Source organism: Balaenoptera ricei, chromosome 8, assembly GCF_028023285.1.
Source record: "Balaenoptera ricei isolate mBalRic1 chromosome 8, mBalRic1.hap2, whole genome shotgun sequence".
NCBI lineage: Eukaryota > Metazoa > Chordata > Mammalia > Artiodactyla > Balaenopteridae > Balaenoptera > Balaenoptera ricei.
The window spans coordinates 62,889,416-62,903,204 of record NC_082646.1 but is presented as its reverse complement, the minus strand read 5'-3'; the positions used below and the strand labels follow the sequence as shown (position 1 = coordinate 62,903,204).

Below are 13,789 nucleotides of genomic sequence, written 5' to 3'. Positions count from 1 at the left end.
TCAGCTAAGACCTGGGAACCCTGAACCCTTATCTCCTTGATTCCTTTTAGTGCCCCTAGAAGATGACCCCTCCCCCTCCTCCACCTCGCTGCTCACAGACTTGAGTAGCCAGAAGTAAGTAGTAGGGTGGTGGGCAGGACAGAGGGGCTGGAACCAGCACACAGATGGATACACTTCCTTTATCGAGGGTGACAAACCAAACCAAAACAGAAAAACCCCAAACATGTAAAAACCCAGGGTGCTAGAAATACAAACTCAATTCATTCAAATTCAAGCTCATCCAGACCCTGGTCACAAGCCCTCGTGAGGTGCATGTGAGCACCAAGTCAGGGAGAGGGGGACAGGAGTGAGGCCAAGAAAGGGTGGGCAGGGGGTCCTAAGAGGCCCCCTAGTGATCACCCTCACACTGGCACCTCCACCTTCCCAGTGACGGTGAAGACCCACCAGGCCCTGTCCCTGTGACCCCCCCACCCCACCCCTGGCCAGGGCTTCGAAGGCCAGTCCCAAATGGTTCTACCCTCCCTTGTTCCATCCTCACTTGCTCAGGCTCCTCGCCTCACTCTTCTCCTCCTCCTCCACTTTCTTCTGTGATTAGTAGCAGGTTAGGATACTGTATAAGCCACAGTGAGGCTGGGGGCCAGGGGAGGCAGGGTGGAGACGGAGTGAAGAGAGGAGAGGAAGAGCTGTCCAGGGGCCCCTCTCTTCAAGGAATCCCAAACTGCACAACCAGCTCCTCTTTTGCGTCCACACGGATCTGAGAAAGTGCACTGTAGGCATAAGCAGCTATCCTGGAGACCTGGGACAGAGGGACCGGGAGAGAGGAACAGAGAGACGGGTGAGAAGGGAGATCCGGAAGCAGGGGGAGGGGATGGATGGCCAGAGAGGGGATGATGGGGGACAGGGAGCCAAAGAGAAAGGGATGGGAAAGACAGAAGGGAAGAACAAAGAGTAGCAAAAGAATGAAGGTTTAAGAGAGGGGATGGGGAGGAGAAAGAAACTAAGAGTGAGGTGGGAGTGAGCAGGGCCCACAGGCTACCAGGCTCCCTAACTCCACTTCCCTACCTCCTCTGAGGTGGAGGGGCGAACCCTGTACCTCGCTGCCACCCAGCGGGCAGGGCCGGGGCGAGGGGTGGCTCACCTGCTGCAAGTCGGCGAAGGGGACAGGCTCGCTGGCCAGCACTTGGTGAGGCTGGCTGGTGAGGGACGGCAGCGGCGGCAGCTTCTTCCAATGGGTCAGGCTGCTGCTCAGCACAGCCAGGCGGGTGCTGGCCGAGAGGGAGGGGGAGGGTGAGGGTGGGGACAGGCAGTCAGGCCACAGTCGGCCCAGCCAGCCCAGGCAAGCTTCACTTCCTCAGACCAGAGAAGCAGGTGACAGCAGCCTCAGCTCACCACGAACCCACTCCAGGCCGACCTCCTTTAGTCTCCATACCCTTGAGTGTCATGGGGCAAACTGGGTCAACAGGACCATCTACTGAGACACCCAAGTGACTTGGGGCCACCCTCCGGGCCACACCCAAACGAGAAGCCTGGACTGGGGCGCAGGCTCCAAAGCTGGATCAGAGGGAGGGGAAGGGAGGGGCCCAAGTAGCCTGAGGGATCCAAGCTGGCCAGGGGCTCACCTGTACTGCCTTGCCCGGTCCATGTACTCGTGCTGCTCCATGCCCTGGGAGTCTGCAGCAGACACGTCAATGATGTTGCTTTGGGGAGAAGAGGCAGAGAGGACATAACAGGTGCTTCCGAGACGGACAAACAAGACTCACTGCCAGGTGCCAACTCCAGGGCTATCTGACACCAGTGTCCCTGCCTGCCCACAGGAGCAGGGCTGGGCCCAGAGGCACCTCTTCCCACTGATCTTGTCCCATCCCCCACGTCCTGGGCCTGGCTCTCCATCCCAGTCTTTCATATGGATGGAGGAGGTCTGCGCCAGGCCCGGTCCTGTGATGCCCACCTGGCTGTCTTGGCGAGGATGGAGGAGAGCAGCGCCTGCTCGTCGGTGCGAGCAGAAGGCAGGCTGTGATAGTTGGGCTCGGCTCCATTGAGGGCTTTGGTGGGTGGGCTGCTAGGGTCCAGCAGCAGCTTCCGCTCCTCTCGGTCCTAGGAGAGGCCATGGGGGGAGACGTCAGCCCTGAGGCCCTTAGTCCAACTCACCTTTATTAGGCTCTCTTCTCAGCCCAGCTCTGACCTTTAAGCACCAAAAATATTTTTATTAGGAATATCTCAAGTGGCCCACTGTACGGAATGTCAGCTCTAAGGCTCAGATCCTGCCTGCCCTTGGAAGCTAAGCTAAGCTGGTGGTCTAGGATGAATTAAAGTGGAACCAAGCAGTCTTAGAGGCCCTGAAAAGATGGACAGAGGCACAAAGCAGGTATTTAGTAACAGCCCTGCAGCTTCAGAAAATGGTCCAGGGCTTCCCTGGTGGCGCAGTGGTTAAGAATCCGCCTGCCAATGCAGAGGACACGGGTTCAAGCCCTGGTCTGGGAAGATCCCACATGCCGTGGAGCAACTAAGCCCGTGCGCCACAACTACTGAGCCTGCGCTCTAGAGCCTGTGAGCCACAACTACTGAGCCCGCGTGCCACAACTACTGAAGCCCGCATGCCTAGAGCCTGTGCTCTGCAACAAGAGAAGCCACCGCAATGAGAAGCCCGCGCGCAGCAACAAAGACCCAATGCAGCCAAAAATAAATTAATTAATTAATTTAAAAAAAAAAAAGAAAGAAAGAAAATGCTCCAGCCCCCAGCAGAGAAAGGATATTGGAGGCTGGAAGACAGAGGAGGTGGAAAATACCAAAACAGTGGGGTGTAGAGGAGAAACTAATACAAGTCAGAAGCGCAAGAATGGCCCTCCTGGGGCTTCCCTGGTGGCGCAGTGGTTGAGAGTCTGCCTGCTAATGCAGGGGACACGGGTTCGAGCCCTGGTCTGGGAAGATCCCACATGCCACGGAGCAACTAGGCCCGTGAGCCACAGCTGCTGAGCCTGCGCGTCTGGAGCCTGTGCTCCGCGGCAGGAGAGGCCGCGATAGTGACAGGCCCGCGCACCGCGATGAAGAATGGCCCCCACTTGCCGCAACTGGAGAAATCCCTCGCACAGAAACGAAGACCCAACACAGCCAAAAATAAATAAATAAATAAATAAATTATTAAAAAAAAAAAAAAAAAAAAAAAAAAAAAGAATGGCCCTCCTAATCCCCCAGATCAGATCCTCCCCAGCAAGGCTGTCTCCTCCCAGGATGGAGAGGCCCTGTGAGGCCAGACAAGGCCCTGGGCCCCAAGGAAAAGCAAGTCCAACCTCTCAATAGCCATTCCTCATATTATCTCAGGACAGGAGTCCCAGCTGCAAACTCTGGGTCCCATAGTCCAAGTGTCCCTTCTTTTTCTTTTCTCTTTTTTTAAATAAATTTATTTATTTTATCTTTGGCTGCGTTGGAGCTTCATTGCTGCGCATGGGCTTTCTCTAGTTGTGGCGAGTGGGGGCTACTCTTCGTTGTGGTGCATGGGCTTCTCATCACCATGGCTTCTCCTGTTACCGAGAATGGGCTCTAGGCGCGCGGGCTTCAGTAGCTGTGGCACGCAGGCTCAGCAGTTGTGGCTCGCAGGCTCTAGAGTGCAGGCTTAGTAGTTGTAGCACACAGGCTTAGTTGCTCCGCGGCATGTGGGATCTTCCTGGACCAGGGCTTGAACCCATGTCCCCTGCATTGGCAGGTGGATTCTTAACCACTGCGCCGCCAGGGAAGCCCTTTTTTTAAAAAAAAATTATTTATTTATTTTGCTGCACTGGGTCTTAGTTGCAGCGTGCCGGATCTTTAGTTGCAGCATGTGGGAATCTAGTTCCCTGACCAGGGATCAAACCCGGGTCCCCTGCATTTGGAGCACGGAGCCTTAGCCACTGCACCACCAGGGAAATTCCCAAGTGTCCCATTTTTTTTTTTTTTTTTAAACCTCTATTTATTTATTTTGGCTGCGCCAAGTCTCACTTGCGGCATGCGGACTCCTTAGTTGTGGCATGCAAACTCTTAGTTGCGGCGTGCATGCGGGATCTAGTTGCCTGACCAGGGACCGAACCCAGACCCCCTGCATTGGAAGTGCAGAGTCGTACCCACTGGACCACTAGGGAAGTCCCCAAGTGTCCCTTCTTGAGGGCAGGTCCCTTCTACTCTCAGGTGATCACTCTCCTCTCCTCTGATGCTCTCTTTGTGTGGGACTCCCAGAACCAAACTTGGTGCTCCCGGTGTATCCTTACCTGAAAAGCTGGAGTTGTTCCCTCCCTTGCCAAGCCACCACACCTCTGTGAATGTGGTTTCATTAGTTTCAGCAGCCCTGTTTCTGCTAGCCTGTGCTAATCACCACAACCCCTAGAACTGACCTGGGACCAAACCAAGTCTCCCTGGTCCTGTATAATTCTACGTGTTATTTCTCCTTGTCTTGTTGTAGCCCCTTGTTCTTATCTACTGCAATCTTTCTGAATACAACCCTGCCTTGAGCCCATCAGCTGCAAATCCCTGCTGGCTTTGTGTCAGCTGCAAATTGGATAAGTGGATATGCTGGGTATCTATCCAAAGCATAAAGAACAAGGGTGCCCAGGACAAAACCAGAGACAAGGGGCCATCCTGGCTAAAGCGGACTCACCAGCCCTCAGTGCCAGACCACCAGACTCCTTAGTGTTCCGTTTCAGGCCTATCTCAGTTCCTACCAGACTTTCACACTTGCAGGCTCCCAGCTCCCCTGCCCACAGCTCCACAACTCTGCTTACAGAGGACACTTCCTCCTACCCTGCTTGCCCTGCCCTAGGCAGGGCCAGCCTTTTGACATTACTCTTCTGTCTCAAGCCTAGGTTGCCCATGTCCCCAGTTCCCAACAACATGAGACAGAAGCTATGGGCTTCTGCCTCATCGGCTCCCAACTGCTAGACACCCCGACCCCCTAAAACACAAACTAAGTACTAAAAACAAGATGTTTGCCAAAGATTAAACTATCTCTAAGGAAAGCCAGCTCCATAATGAAGCCAGAGTTTGTTTCTTCTTATATGTCCATCCTTTCCCCAGCCCCACTTCAGACAGATCCTCCTGCAGGATAAGGGGTTCTTCAAGAACAAGGTTGTTTTCCTGAGACCTAGACTCCTGGAAGAGGCCATGCTACCACAATTAGAGTGGACAAATAACATCACCCCATCCCCAAAAGGGTGACTAGAGCATGGGGGAGGTTTTTCACACCAAGGTTTGTCCTGGAGTCAACGTCAACCTGGGAGTCAGAGCTTCACTGGCTACTCTAACACAGACACGTATGTGGCCTATCACTAGCCACCTGGTCTGTGGGCACAGCTAGAACACACAGCTCGACCCAACGGATAAAGACATGACTTGGCATCAAAATACCTTGCCTGGGGCACTTCTCAGCTCTGTAACCTTGGCTAAATCACTTAGCCTCTCTGAAGTTCTTCTTCACATTTAAATAGACATAACTGGTACCTATATGACAGACGTTTTGGCAAGAATCAAGTGAGATAACTGTAAAAGGTCTTTGAAAACTGTAACATGTTATACATTTCTCTTTATTATTATAACAAAGGGTCCGATGTGAGAGTGGGAGAGGAGCCTGCCCAAGACCCGAAAGAGGGGACAGTGAATGGTTGTGGCTTGTAGACTAGGTAGTAAGCGGACCTTCGCCACGTGAGGCCTCAAATCACCCAGGACTGATCAAGCACCATCTCTGGGGGTTAGAAACAGAAATGAAAACCCATCAAGGGGAAGGTGGAGATTCAAGAAAACCGCAATTCCAGCTAGAAGCTGGTATCCTTTCTCATAAAGAGTTAACCCTTGACTCATTCCCTGCAAGAGTCCATATTATGGTTTAAGGGATAATTTCCCATTAAACCATAGCTTTCCCAGTAGGCAGGGATATTGTCTCCTATTTCTAACAGGCTGGAGTAAAGTGTGAGGTACTGGCCATATGGCATGCCTAACATAAGGCACAGAAATATGAGTGTATGTTCACTGGGCATTTGGAGGCTTAATGAGGCCCAGGGGCCACCCATCCCTCCCATACAAGTGACATTTTCCCCAGTTTAAGTCCTTGACCCAAAATAGATTCACATGAGTCACTGAGGAAAGACCTACTTCCCATTTACCAGTGATATAATCCGTTTCTGTGACCATCTACTCCACCGGACTGTGAGCTACCTGCTGAAACCTTTCTACAGTTTTTGTCTCTGTGTTGAAATGTACAATCCAGGCTTAGAGGTAACCAAAAAGGCAAGTGGCCAATAACTTGAGACTTCATCCTTGAAAAGGTCTTCCCCTCCTCAAAGGAGGTCAGGCAGGCAGGGCAGGGATTAAAGTGTGGCAGGAAGTTAGAATACACCAAGGGGAAGAGACAGAATTTAAAACTGTACAGGCCTTCCCAGCCTAATCCTTTCTGCAAAAGGATCAGATATACAGCCAAATTCCCAGGACAAACACCCTGCTAGCTAGAGGAACCCTGAGGCCCCAGGTAGGGACTGCACTGAGGCAGGCCAAACTGAGCTCCCCAGCCCACCTCTCTTTTCCCCCCAATCTAGCCAAAGCTAAGCCCGATTTGTTGCTTTCCAACTTCCCACACGTCCTGATGTCCTCACTGTGTCTATTAAAACCTTCACTGATCAACTCAAATGACACCAATTTCCAAAGGCCTTCTCTGACCCCAGATCAGCAGTGACCTTCCTTCTTCAACCCCAGGGATTCAGAGTATACACAGATTCCTGATTCATATCGGGACACTCTAACTCAGAGCCTCAGCTTACCCACCTCTACAGTGGATTCACAAAGCCCGTTAATGCAAAGCACAGAGAAGGCACAGGAAGCTGGGAAGAAAGTACTTCCCCGAGACCTAGGCTGAGGATCCTTGAAGTTGTAAAGGTCTGAAGGTAGGGAAAGATGGAAGGCGCGGGAGCGAGCGGGACAGGCGGCTGCCTGCACATCCCAACACAGGGGCTGTGCAGAAAGAACTGGGGCTTTAAAAGGGGTAGCAGTCCGGCCCGGCGTCTCCTCTGTAATCTGTCCTCTCCGGGCCCCCGTACTCAGTGAGCCCTGCAGTCCGGCTGACCCTCTTCTGCAGCCTTTTCTCTGGGCCCCATGCCCCAGGATCTCAGCCCTCACTCCCGAGCCCCGCCCGCGGCGGCCGCACCTGGTCCGAGTCCTCGTTCTCGCTGCTGTAGCAGCACCCCATGGCGGGGGTCGGGCCGGGCGCTCAGGCCGCGCCGAGGAGGGACGGCGTCCGTCAGGAGCCCTTCCGGTCACATGACCCGCGCCTGCATCCAGCAAGTAACCACCGCCCCCGCGCCTACCCCTTCCCAGAGGAGCTTAGCCGCTGCGGCTGCCGCCGGAACCCCGGCTTCCGGCCCCGCCCCTACCGCGTGATCTTAGCCAACCAATGGGAAGGCACACGCTGCGTGACAGGCCGTGAGACACGTGATGCAAGGAAAGGGAGGGGCGGATCATATGACTTAAGCCTCTTCCCGGTCTCAGCCGGAGACCTTCACTGACGGCTATAGAAGCCCACGTGTTAAGTGTATTGTGTGTTCCCGTGGCTGCCAGGCTACCTTTGTGGGCCAGTGAGCGAATTTATACCAATTGCCGTCATGAAATACTCTGGTAAATGCCTTTAGAGGGGTGAGGAGGATCCAGGCTCTATGCTCCAAGAGTACACACCAGTAGGCCCAGTTGCCTGGCGCCAAGGCTGGCTACATACAGAGGGTGTGGCACCCAACCTGGACTGGGGATCTGAGACTTACTGGAAGAAGGGACCTTATACCTTTACAAACCGAAGCAGAGTGGAGCTCAATCCTGGTGGAGGAGATAGAGGCCACCTCAGTGATCTCCTTGCCCTCAGGCATTTCTCTTCAATCCTGCCTTTTTACAGCAGTCACAGTAATCTAACACACAAAGCTCACAATCAGTGCTCTTCTTAGAACCATCCCACATCTTCCCTTGGACTCAACACAAGTCCAAGTCTGTCATGCAAGATCTTGCAGAGCCTGACACCCACTCCAAGCCCAGGGTAGTGGAGGAGGGGTTGGGGGAATGCCTCACCAACCACAGGGAAATACTTGGAGTTTCCTGATTGACTTTCTGGACCTTGCACACATGGCCTGGCACACTGTCTCCCCACCTGGTCTGCCTGCCAAAAGTCCCTGTGTTCATGGAGCATGCCTTCTAGTGCTCACATTATATTGTATTCTCTGTTCCTTTGTCAGTCTCTTCTAACAAAGGTGGAGTTCCGGGGGGACAGGGACAGGATCCGACTCTTGTCTGTGACTCAAGCCTTGGCACTTGCTTAGAATTTGGAATTATTGAGTAACTTACAACCTCCCCATCACCTTGGCTCACACCATACCCTATGTCCTGAACCAAGGGATTGGAGGAGAGGTCACCAAACCCAGCAGCTTTATTACCCCTCAAATCAAGACCCTGGAGTTCTGTAAGTTCTTTGAGGGCTCCTGAAGGGTAGGAGGCAGCTCCAGCTTGTCCCTGGGGTTGGTAACTTGAACTGCAGGTCTCAGGTGACAGCAGCAGCCTCAGCATCAATAATTGACAGCAAGTCCAGCCTGCCTCAGGGTTCTTCCCCACCCCAAGGACTCCCCCTCCTGTCCTATGCTCTGATCTTCCCCAAGCAGGAGCCTCCAGCCCAGGTAAGCAGGGCCCTTGAGTGTGGGTTCCCAAGCACACCAATTCAGATTCACCATCACTCACCTACCTATTCACCCCATTCATACACTCGTACTTTAATTTTTAGTCACCACCACCAGTGGCCTCAAAAGGGTCAGACGGTCCAGTGCATGGGAGAAGACAGGGCACTTATCCCAGACAGGGGGTGGGGGGAATGGGGAGAAGAGGCTGAGTTGGGGGAAAGTATGTGCTGTGTGTATATGTGAATGTAAATGTGAATGGAATGCTGAGAGAGAAGAGAGGAGGGGAGTGCAGGGGAGGGGAGATAGGACTGGAGAATAAATATACAATCAAGGACTCTTCCCACCCCCAGGGAAATGCTGACAGAGGGAAGAGTCCTGGGGTGGTAAGGATATCTCGTCCTAACACGCCATGGAGTGTTTTGATTGCCTTTTACTGAGGCAGAACAGTGACAGTGAAGGGGTTCCTGACTGCAAAGTTGTGCTCTTTTGCTACACAGTAATGGGTCAGAGACCAAGCAGGCAGTGGGTAAGGTGGGAGGAGAACTCAGGAAGGAACTGGTGAAAGGGGTCCTGAAGAAGAGTGACTACAGAGATAAGGGAAAACGGGTGGAGGGAGCAAGGTGAAGATGAACCAGGAGTAGGAAGAGATAGTTTGGGGTTGGGTGCTGAACGTAAGACAGTATGTTGTCCTTGAAAGTACATAGGCTTGGAATCAGACCAGCTTGGATTCAAATCCTAGTTCTTCCGTGTGACTCTGGACAGAGGACTTAACCTTTCTGAGCCACGGAGTGTAAAATATAGGGATAACTGCTACTGGTAAGGGCTGCACAAATGACAGGCAAACGACACGTGTGGGTTTCCCTCCCTTCCTCCACCCCAGGGCCCAGGTAGGGACCATGTCCCCCGCCATCGCGCTGGCCTTCCTGCCACTGGTGGTGACATTGCTGGTGAGGTACCGCCACTACTTCCGACTACTGGTACGCACGGTCTTACTCCGGAGCCTCCGAGACTGCCTGTCAGGGATGCGGATTGAGGAGCGGGCCTTCAGCTATGTGCTCACCCACGCCCTGCCTGGGGACCCTGGTCATATCCTCACCACCCTGGACCACTGGAGCAGCCACTGCGAGTACCTGAGCCACATGGGGCCGGCCAAAGGTCAGTGTTCCCTAGCCTTCTGCTCCAGGAAGCACCTCCAAGATGGTGAAGGAAGATCTGGGATCTGCCGCTGCCTTGCTGGGTGAATTAGGCAGGTTCTTGATCTTCTGTGGGTCTCTTTTTTCTCCTCTGGAAATGAGGGAGCTGGGCAAAGTTATACATTCATCCAGTAAAATTTATCACCACCTCTTTTGTACCAGGTGTGTGCTAGGTGCTGGGGGAGGAGGTAGAGGCCAGGGATGAATCAGCCACAAAGGCTGGCCTCAAAGGGGGCATGATACAGGGGAATAACCACCTCAGCACACGACCCATAACCTTGTAATTATCTGTGTCTGAGTCTTTCTCCCCCACCATGGAGGCTCCTCCAGCCCATTCAGGGTAGCTGTCTGGCTAGATTTGTCTGAGTCCCAGCTGTCAGCACATGTATTTTTAAAGTCTCATTTAAGAAATTCATCCAGTTCAATGGTTAGAAAGATATTCAATGAACAAATCAAGGGAGAATGAAACTAGAAGGTCTAGCAAAGGTCTCTCAGGAGCCTGGACAGTGGTCTCTCAGAAACCTGGTGGTTGTTTCTGCCTGGGCCCTCCTGGAGGAAGCAACATCTGAACCAGGCCTAGAGGGATTGCTTTCGAGTTGGCCAGGTAGTTGAGGATAGAGGTGGGGGAGGACAAAGCCAGCCACATATCTCAATGTGGCATGAAGAAATGAGCCAGCATGGTTGACTCTGGGCACAGTTGTTCGGGATGGCTGTGGTGGGAAGAATTGAGAGCTGAAACTGGAAAGGTAGGATAGGATCAGGTCCAAGAAAGTTCTGACTGTCAGGCTGAGGATCCGATGTTCAATCCCAAAGGCCTTTAGGTTCATAGGAACCAAGGAGCAATAGGGTCAGATTTGTCAGAAAGATTCCTAGTGGTTGGTGTGAAGGAGGCAAGCTGAGAGGGACAGGGAGACCACTGGGTCTGCTAGGACTGTAATCCAAGAAAGAAATGAGACTCCCGCTGGTTGGGGGTTGCACTGGCAAGTGGGCATTTGAGACCCCTTTCCATGAGGGCCCCTGCATCCATCTCCCATGCCTGCTGCAATAACCATCTCCCATGTCTGCTGCAATAACCATCTCCCCTCATAGGTCAGATCCTGATGCGGCTGGTGGAGGAGAAGGCCCCTGCTTGTGCACTGGAGCTGGGCACCTACTGCGGGTACTCCACACTGCTTATTGCCCGTGCCCTGCCCCCTGGGGGTCGCCTTCTCACTGTGGAGCGGGATCCACGCACAGCAGCAGTGGCTGAAAAACTCATCCGCCTGGCTGGCTTCGACGAGCGCACGGTCAGCCCCCACCTCCCCAACCCTGGTCTCTTTCCTGCCACCCCAAGCCCTGCCCTAGCCAGTTTCCCCATGGGGGAATCCCACCTAGGAGAAGGAAACAGCTCCACTTAGGGAACTGTGAACCTGGAGAGTGTATGAGCTCTTGTCCTCCTGTTCCAAGTCATTGGCATGTATTTGCTGCTGGATGACAAAGAAGCAGTTAAGAAGAAAGTCTCTGGAGCCCAGCAAATCTGGGTCCAAACCTTAGTCTGCCTCTTGTTAGCTATGTGATCTTGGGCAAAGCACCTGTCCTCTGAATCTCAGCTTCTTCACTAGCAGAATGAAAATCACAATGCTGATCCTGACTTCTTGGGTTCTGAGGCCAAGAGGAAATATGAGAACACACATGGAGACCTAGGCCAGGGCCTGGCACAAAATAAGCCAGATCCCGGTAGGGTCTGGTGTGGGAGAACAATCCCTCCCACCCTCACCTCCAACTCCTCCCACCCCCACAGGTGGAGCTCATCGTGGGTAGATCAGAGGAGGTGATCCCGCGCCTAAGAACCCAGTACCAGATGAATCGGGCTGACCTGGTGCTCCTGGCACACAGGCCCCGATGTTACTTGCGGGACCTGCAACTGCTGGAGGCCCATGCCCTGCTGCCAGCTGGTGCCACAGTGTTAGCTGACCACGTGCTCTTCCCTGGTGCACCCCGCTTCCTGCAGTACGCCAAGAGCTGTGGCCGCTACCGCTGCCGCCTCCACCACACTGGCCTCCCTGACTTCCCTGCCATCAAGGACGGCATAGCCCAGCTTACCTACGCAGGGCCTGGCTGAGGTCCAGGCCCAGGGGTACTTACTGCTGCCTCCCCCCACCCCCCAACCAAGCAAGGACCTCAGAATATCCCCTCCCCTCCCTGCTTGTGGACTGACCCGTACTGGGCTCAGGGCTACGGAGGCTCTCCTCCCACCTCTGTCTCCACACTAACCTGAGGCCTCAAGTTCTGTCAGGCTGTTTGATCCCACTGGTCCCCCTCCTTCCAGTCCAGAGTCATGGACTGACAGGCAAGAGACTTCAGCTCACAACACAGCCCTGTCACTGATTTGCTAGGTTACTCCATGGGAGTCCCTGCCCTGCTCTGAGATTTAATCTGTTCTAACACCAAGGAAGTTGACTAGGAGAGCTCCAGGGGCCTCCCAGTTCTGGCGCTCAGAAAGCCTGCCTCCCACCCCCCACCCCACCCCATGCCATTCCAGGTGGGATCAAAGGAAACAGTAAACACTGAGTTAGAGGCCCCGCAGGAATGGCTGGGTGCAAGCTGGGCCAGAGGAAATGGCAATGGAGCCTGGGCCCACAGCCAGGGCTACCCTGGCCTTCCCTAGCCCCAGCCGGCGTGGCCAGGTAGATTTGCCTGAAGTCCCTTGAGAACCGTCTCCCCAAAGCTCAAAACAAGATGCTGGACTCCTCTAGGCCCCACCAAGAAATAGGGAATAGACGTGGGGGAAAAAATCAGTCCTGTGTCTTTATTAAAGAGAGTTAGAAAGAGACTAGATCTGGCAACCAAGGGGTGAGGTGCTGGCCAGAAAGGTGGGGTGGGCTCAGGCCCTGCGGATTCAAGGGCAGACTGATGGCCTGGGAGGGGCCAAGGATACCAGGTGCTGGCAGCGGCTAAGGAGGTGCCCGAGGGTGAGCTTTCAGGCACTGGGGTGGGGGGAGGGGGGTTGGGTGATCAGCTGGATCCGCAGGGGGTCCAGGATAGGTTGGGTGGGCCTGGAATCTTCCTGAGACCACCCTGCCTTGTCTACCTAGATCATCCACTGGTCCTGATCCTGCTCGTTGCCTTCCATGTCCACCTGGAGAGGAGGCTGGGTGTGGGTGGGGAGGGGCCTCAGCCACCCAGCCAGCCCCAGTCCCAGATCCTGCCCCTGGCTGGATCCAGGGTTTCTGTACCCGCTGGCTGCCAGTGAGGTCAGGGGTAGGGGCCCAGGAGCAGAGGCCCTCCCCCACACCCCTGCCTACCTCATTGACCTCTCCATCATCAGGTGACTCATTGTAGTCATTCATCTCATCCATGTCCTGCATGTCCTCATCATCCTCCGAGTCCTCTTCACTATCCTCGTCGTCATCTTCATCTTCCTCTTCCTCGTCATCATAGTGCTGGTGAGGCAGGGAAGAGCCTGTAGCTTCTACAGGTCTGCCTGGGCCAGTTCAAGGACTGGCCCACTTGGAGCCTCTCTCTGGGGACAACGAATGAGCTCCATTCCCCAGTCCTGTCCCAGTTTAATCTAGCAGGCTGGTGCACGTTCTGCAGGACCTTAGTGCTGAGCCCAGTGCCCACCCCCTCTACCTCCTCTTTTCTGTCCTTCATCCAGAGCTGAGGACCACGACTGCTCTGGAGTCAGAGGCCAGACCTTCAGAATTAGAGCAGAGCCTTGGTCCACCTGGGCCCCACAGAGGCCCCACCTGCTGAAGCCACTCACCTCTGAGGCCGGCTTGCCAATAGGTACCAGGTTGTTGTCTTTCTCTGCAATGCTCTGGAGCTGTGGCCACAGGGGGAGAAGAGCAAGGCCAGGGCCCAAGCAGGGCAGTCAGGGGCATGGCACTCACCTGCCCTGCCCCCAGGAAGACCCTCAAGTGTGAAGGAGAAGCTTCCTTCCAGCTCTCAGGAAGA

The 13,789-nt window shown here is 54.2% G+C and overlaps 3 protein-coding genes across 6 annotated transcripts in view; 1 reads left to right on the top strand and 2 right to left on the bottom strand.

The window, feature by feature from the left end:
- Positions 1-161: 161 nt before the first annotated feature.
- On the bottom strand, positions 162-7,349 carry LAMTOR1 (late endosomal/lysosomal adaptor, MAPK and MTOR activator 1). The gene is made up of 5 exons (XM_059930893.1): positions 7,157-7,349; positions 1,949-2,094; positions 1,620-1,697; positions 1,139-1,265; positions 162-796 (listed from the first exon to the last, which is right to left on the bottom strand). Exons 1-5 carry the CDS (start codon positions 7,196-7,198, stop codon positions 704-706), a joined length of 486 nt encoding a protein of 161 aa, XP_059786876.1. The 5' UTR covers positions 7,199-7,349; the 3' UTR covers positions 162-703.
- Positions 7,350-8,587: 1,238 nt separating this feature from the next.
- Positions 8,588-11,954, top strand: TOMT (transmembrane O-methyltransferase). The gene is made up of 4 exons (XM_059930880.1): positions 8,588-8,660; positions 9,541-9,815; positions 10,943-11,139; positions 11,634-11,954. Exons 2-4 carry the CDS (start codon positions 9,557-9,559, stop codon positions 11,952-11,954), a joined length of 777 nt encoding a protein of 258 aa, XP_059786863.1. The 5' UTR covers positions 8,588-8,660; positions 9,541-9,556.
- A 661-nt stretch (positions 11,955-12,615) lies between these two features.
- Positions 12,616-13,789, bottom strand: part of ANAPC15 (anaphase promoting complex subunit 15) — a 75,931-nt gene continuing 74,757 nt past the window's right edge. For 2 of the 4 annotated variants that reach the window (XM_059930888.1, XM_059930891.1), the window contains 3 exons: positions 13,599-13,658; positions 13,138-13,275; positions 12,616-12,983 (listed from right to left, as the gene is read on the bottom strand). In XM_059930888.1, the coding sequence (XP_059786871.1) occupies positions 12,924-12,983; positions 13,138-13,275; positions 13,599-13,658 (258 nt within the window). In that variant the 3' untranslated portion in view covers positions 12,616-12,923. The remainder of the gene's footprint in view (positions 12,984-13,137; positions 13,276-13,598; positions 13,659-13,789) is intronic. The other 2 variants (XM_059930890.1, XM_059930892.1) reach the window with 1 other exon arrangement.

Excerpts from the sequence above, each read along its gene's own strand:
- LAMTOR1 (XM_059930893.1), bottom strand. The coding sequence starts at position 7,198 with ATGGGGTGCTGCTACAGCAGCGAGAACGAGGACTCGGACCAG. Across the intron at positions 1,698-1,948 it reads ATCCTCGCCAAGACAGCCAG|CAACATCATTGACGTGTCTG; the intron begins GTGGGCATCACA and ends TTCTCCCCAAAG. Across the intron at positions 797-1,138 it reads CCTTCGCCGACTTGCAGCAG|GTCTCCAGGATAGCTGCTTA; the intron begins GTGAGCCACCCC and ends CCTCTGTCCCAG.
- TOMT (XM_059930880.1), top strand. The coding sequence starts at position 9,557 with ATGTCCCCCGCCATCGCGCTGGCCTTCCTGCCACTGGTGGTGACATTG. Across the intron at positions 9,816-10,942 it reads CCACATGGGGCCGGCCAAAG|GTCAGATCCTGATGCGGCTG; the intron begins GTCAGTGTTCCC and ends CTCCCCTCATAG. Across the intron at positions 11,140-11,633 it reads CTGGCTTCGACGAGCGCACG|GTGGAGCTCATCGTGGGTAG; the intron begins GTCAGCCCCCAC and ends CCACCCCCACAG.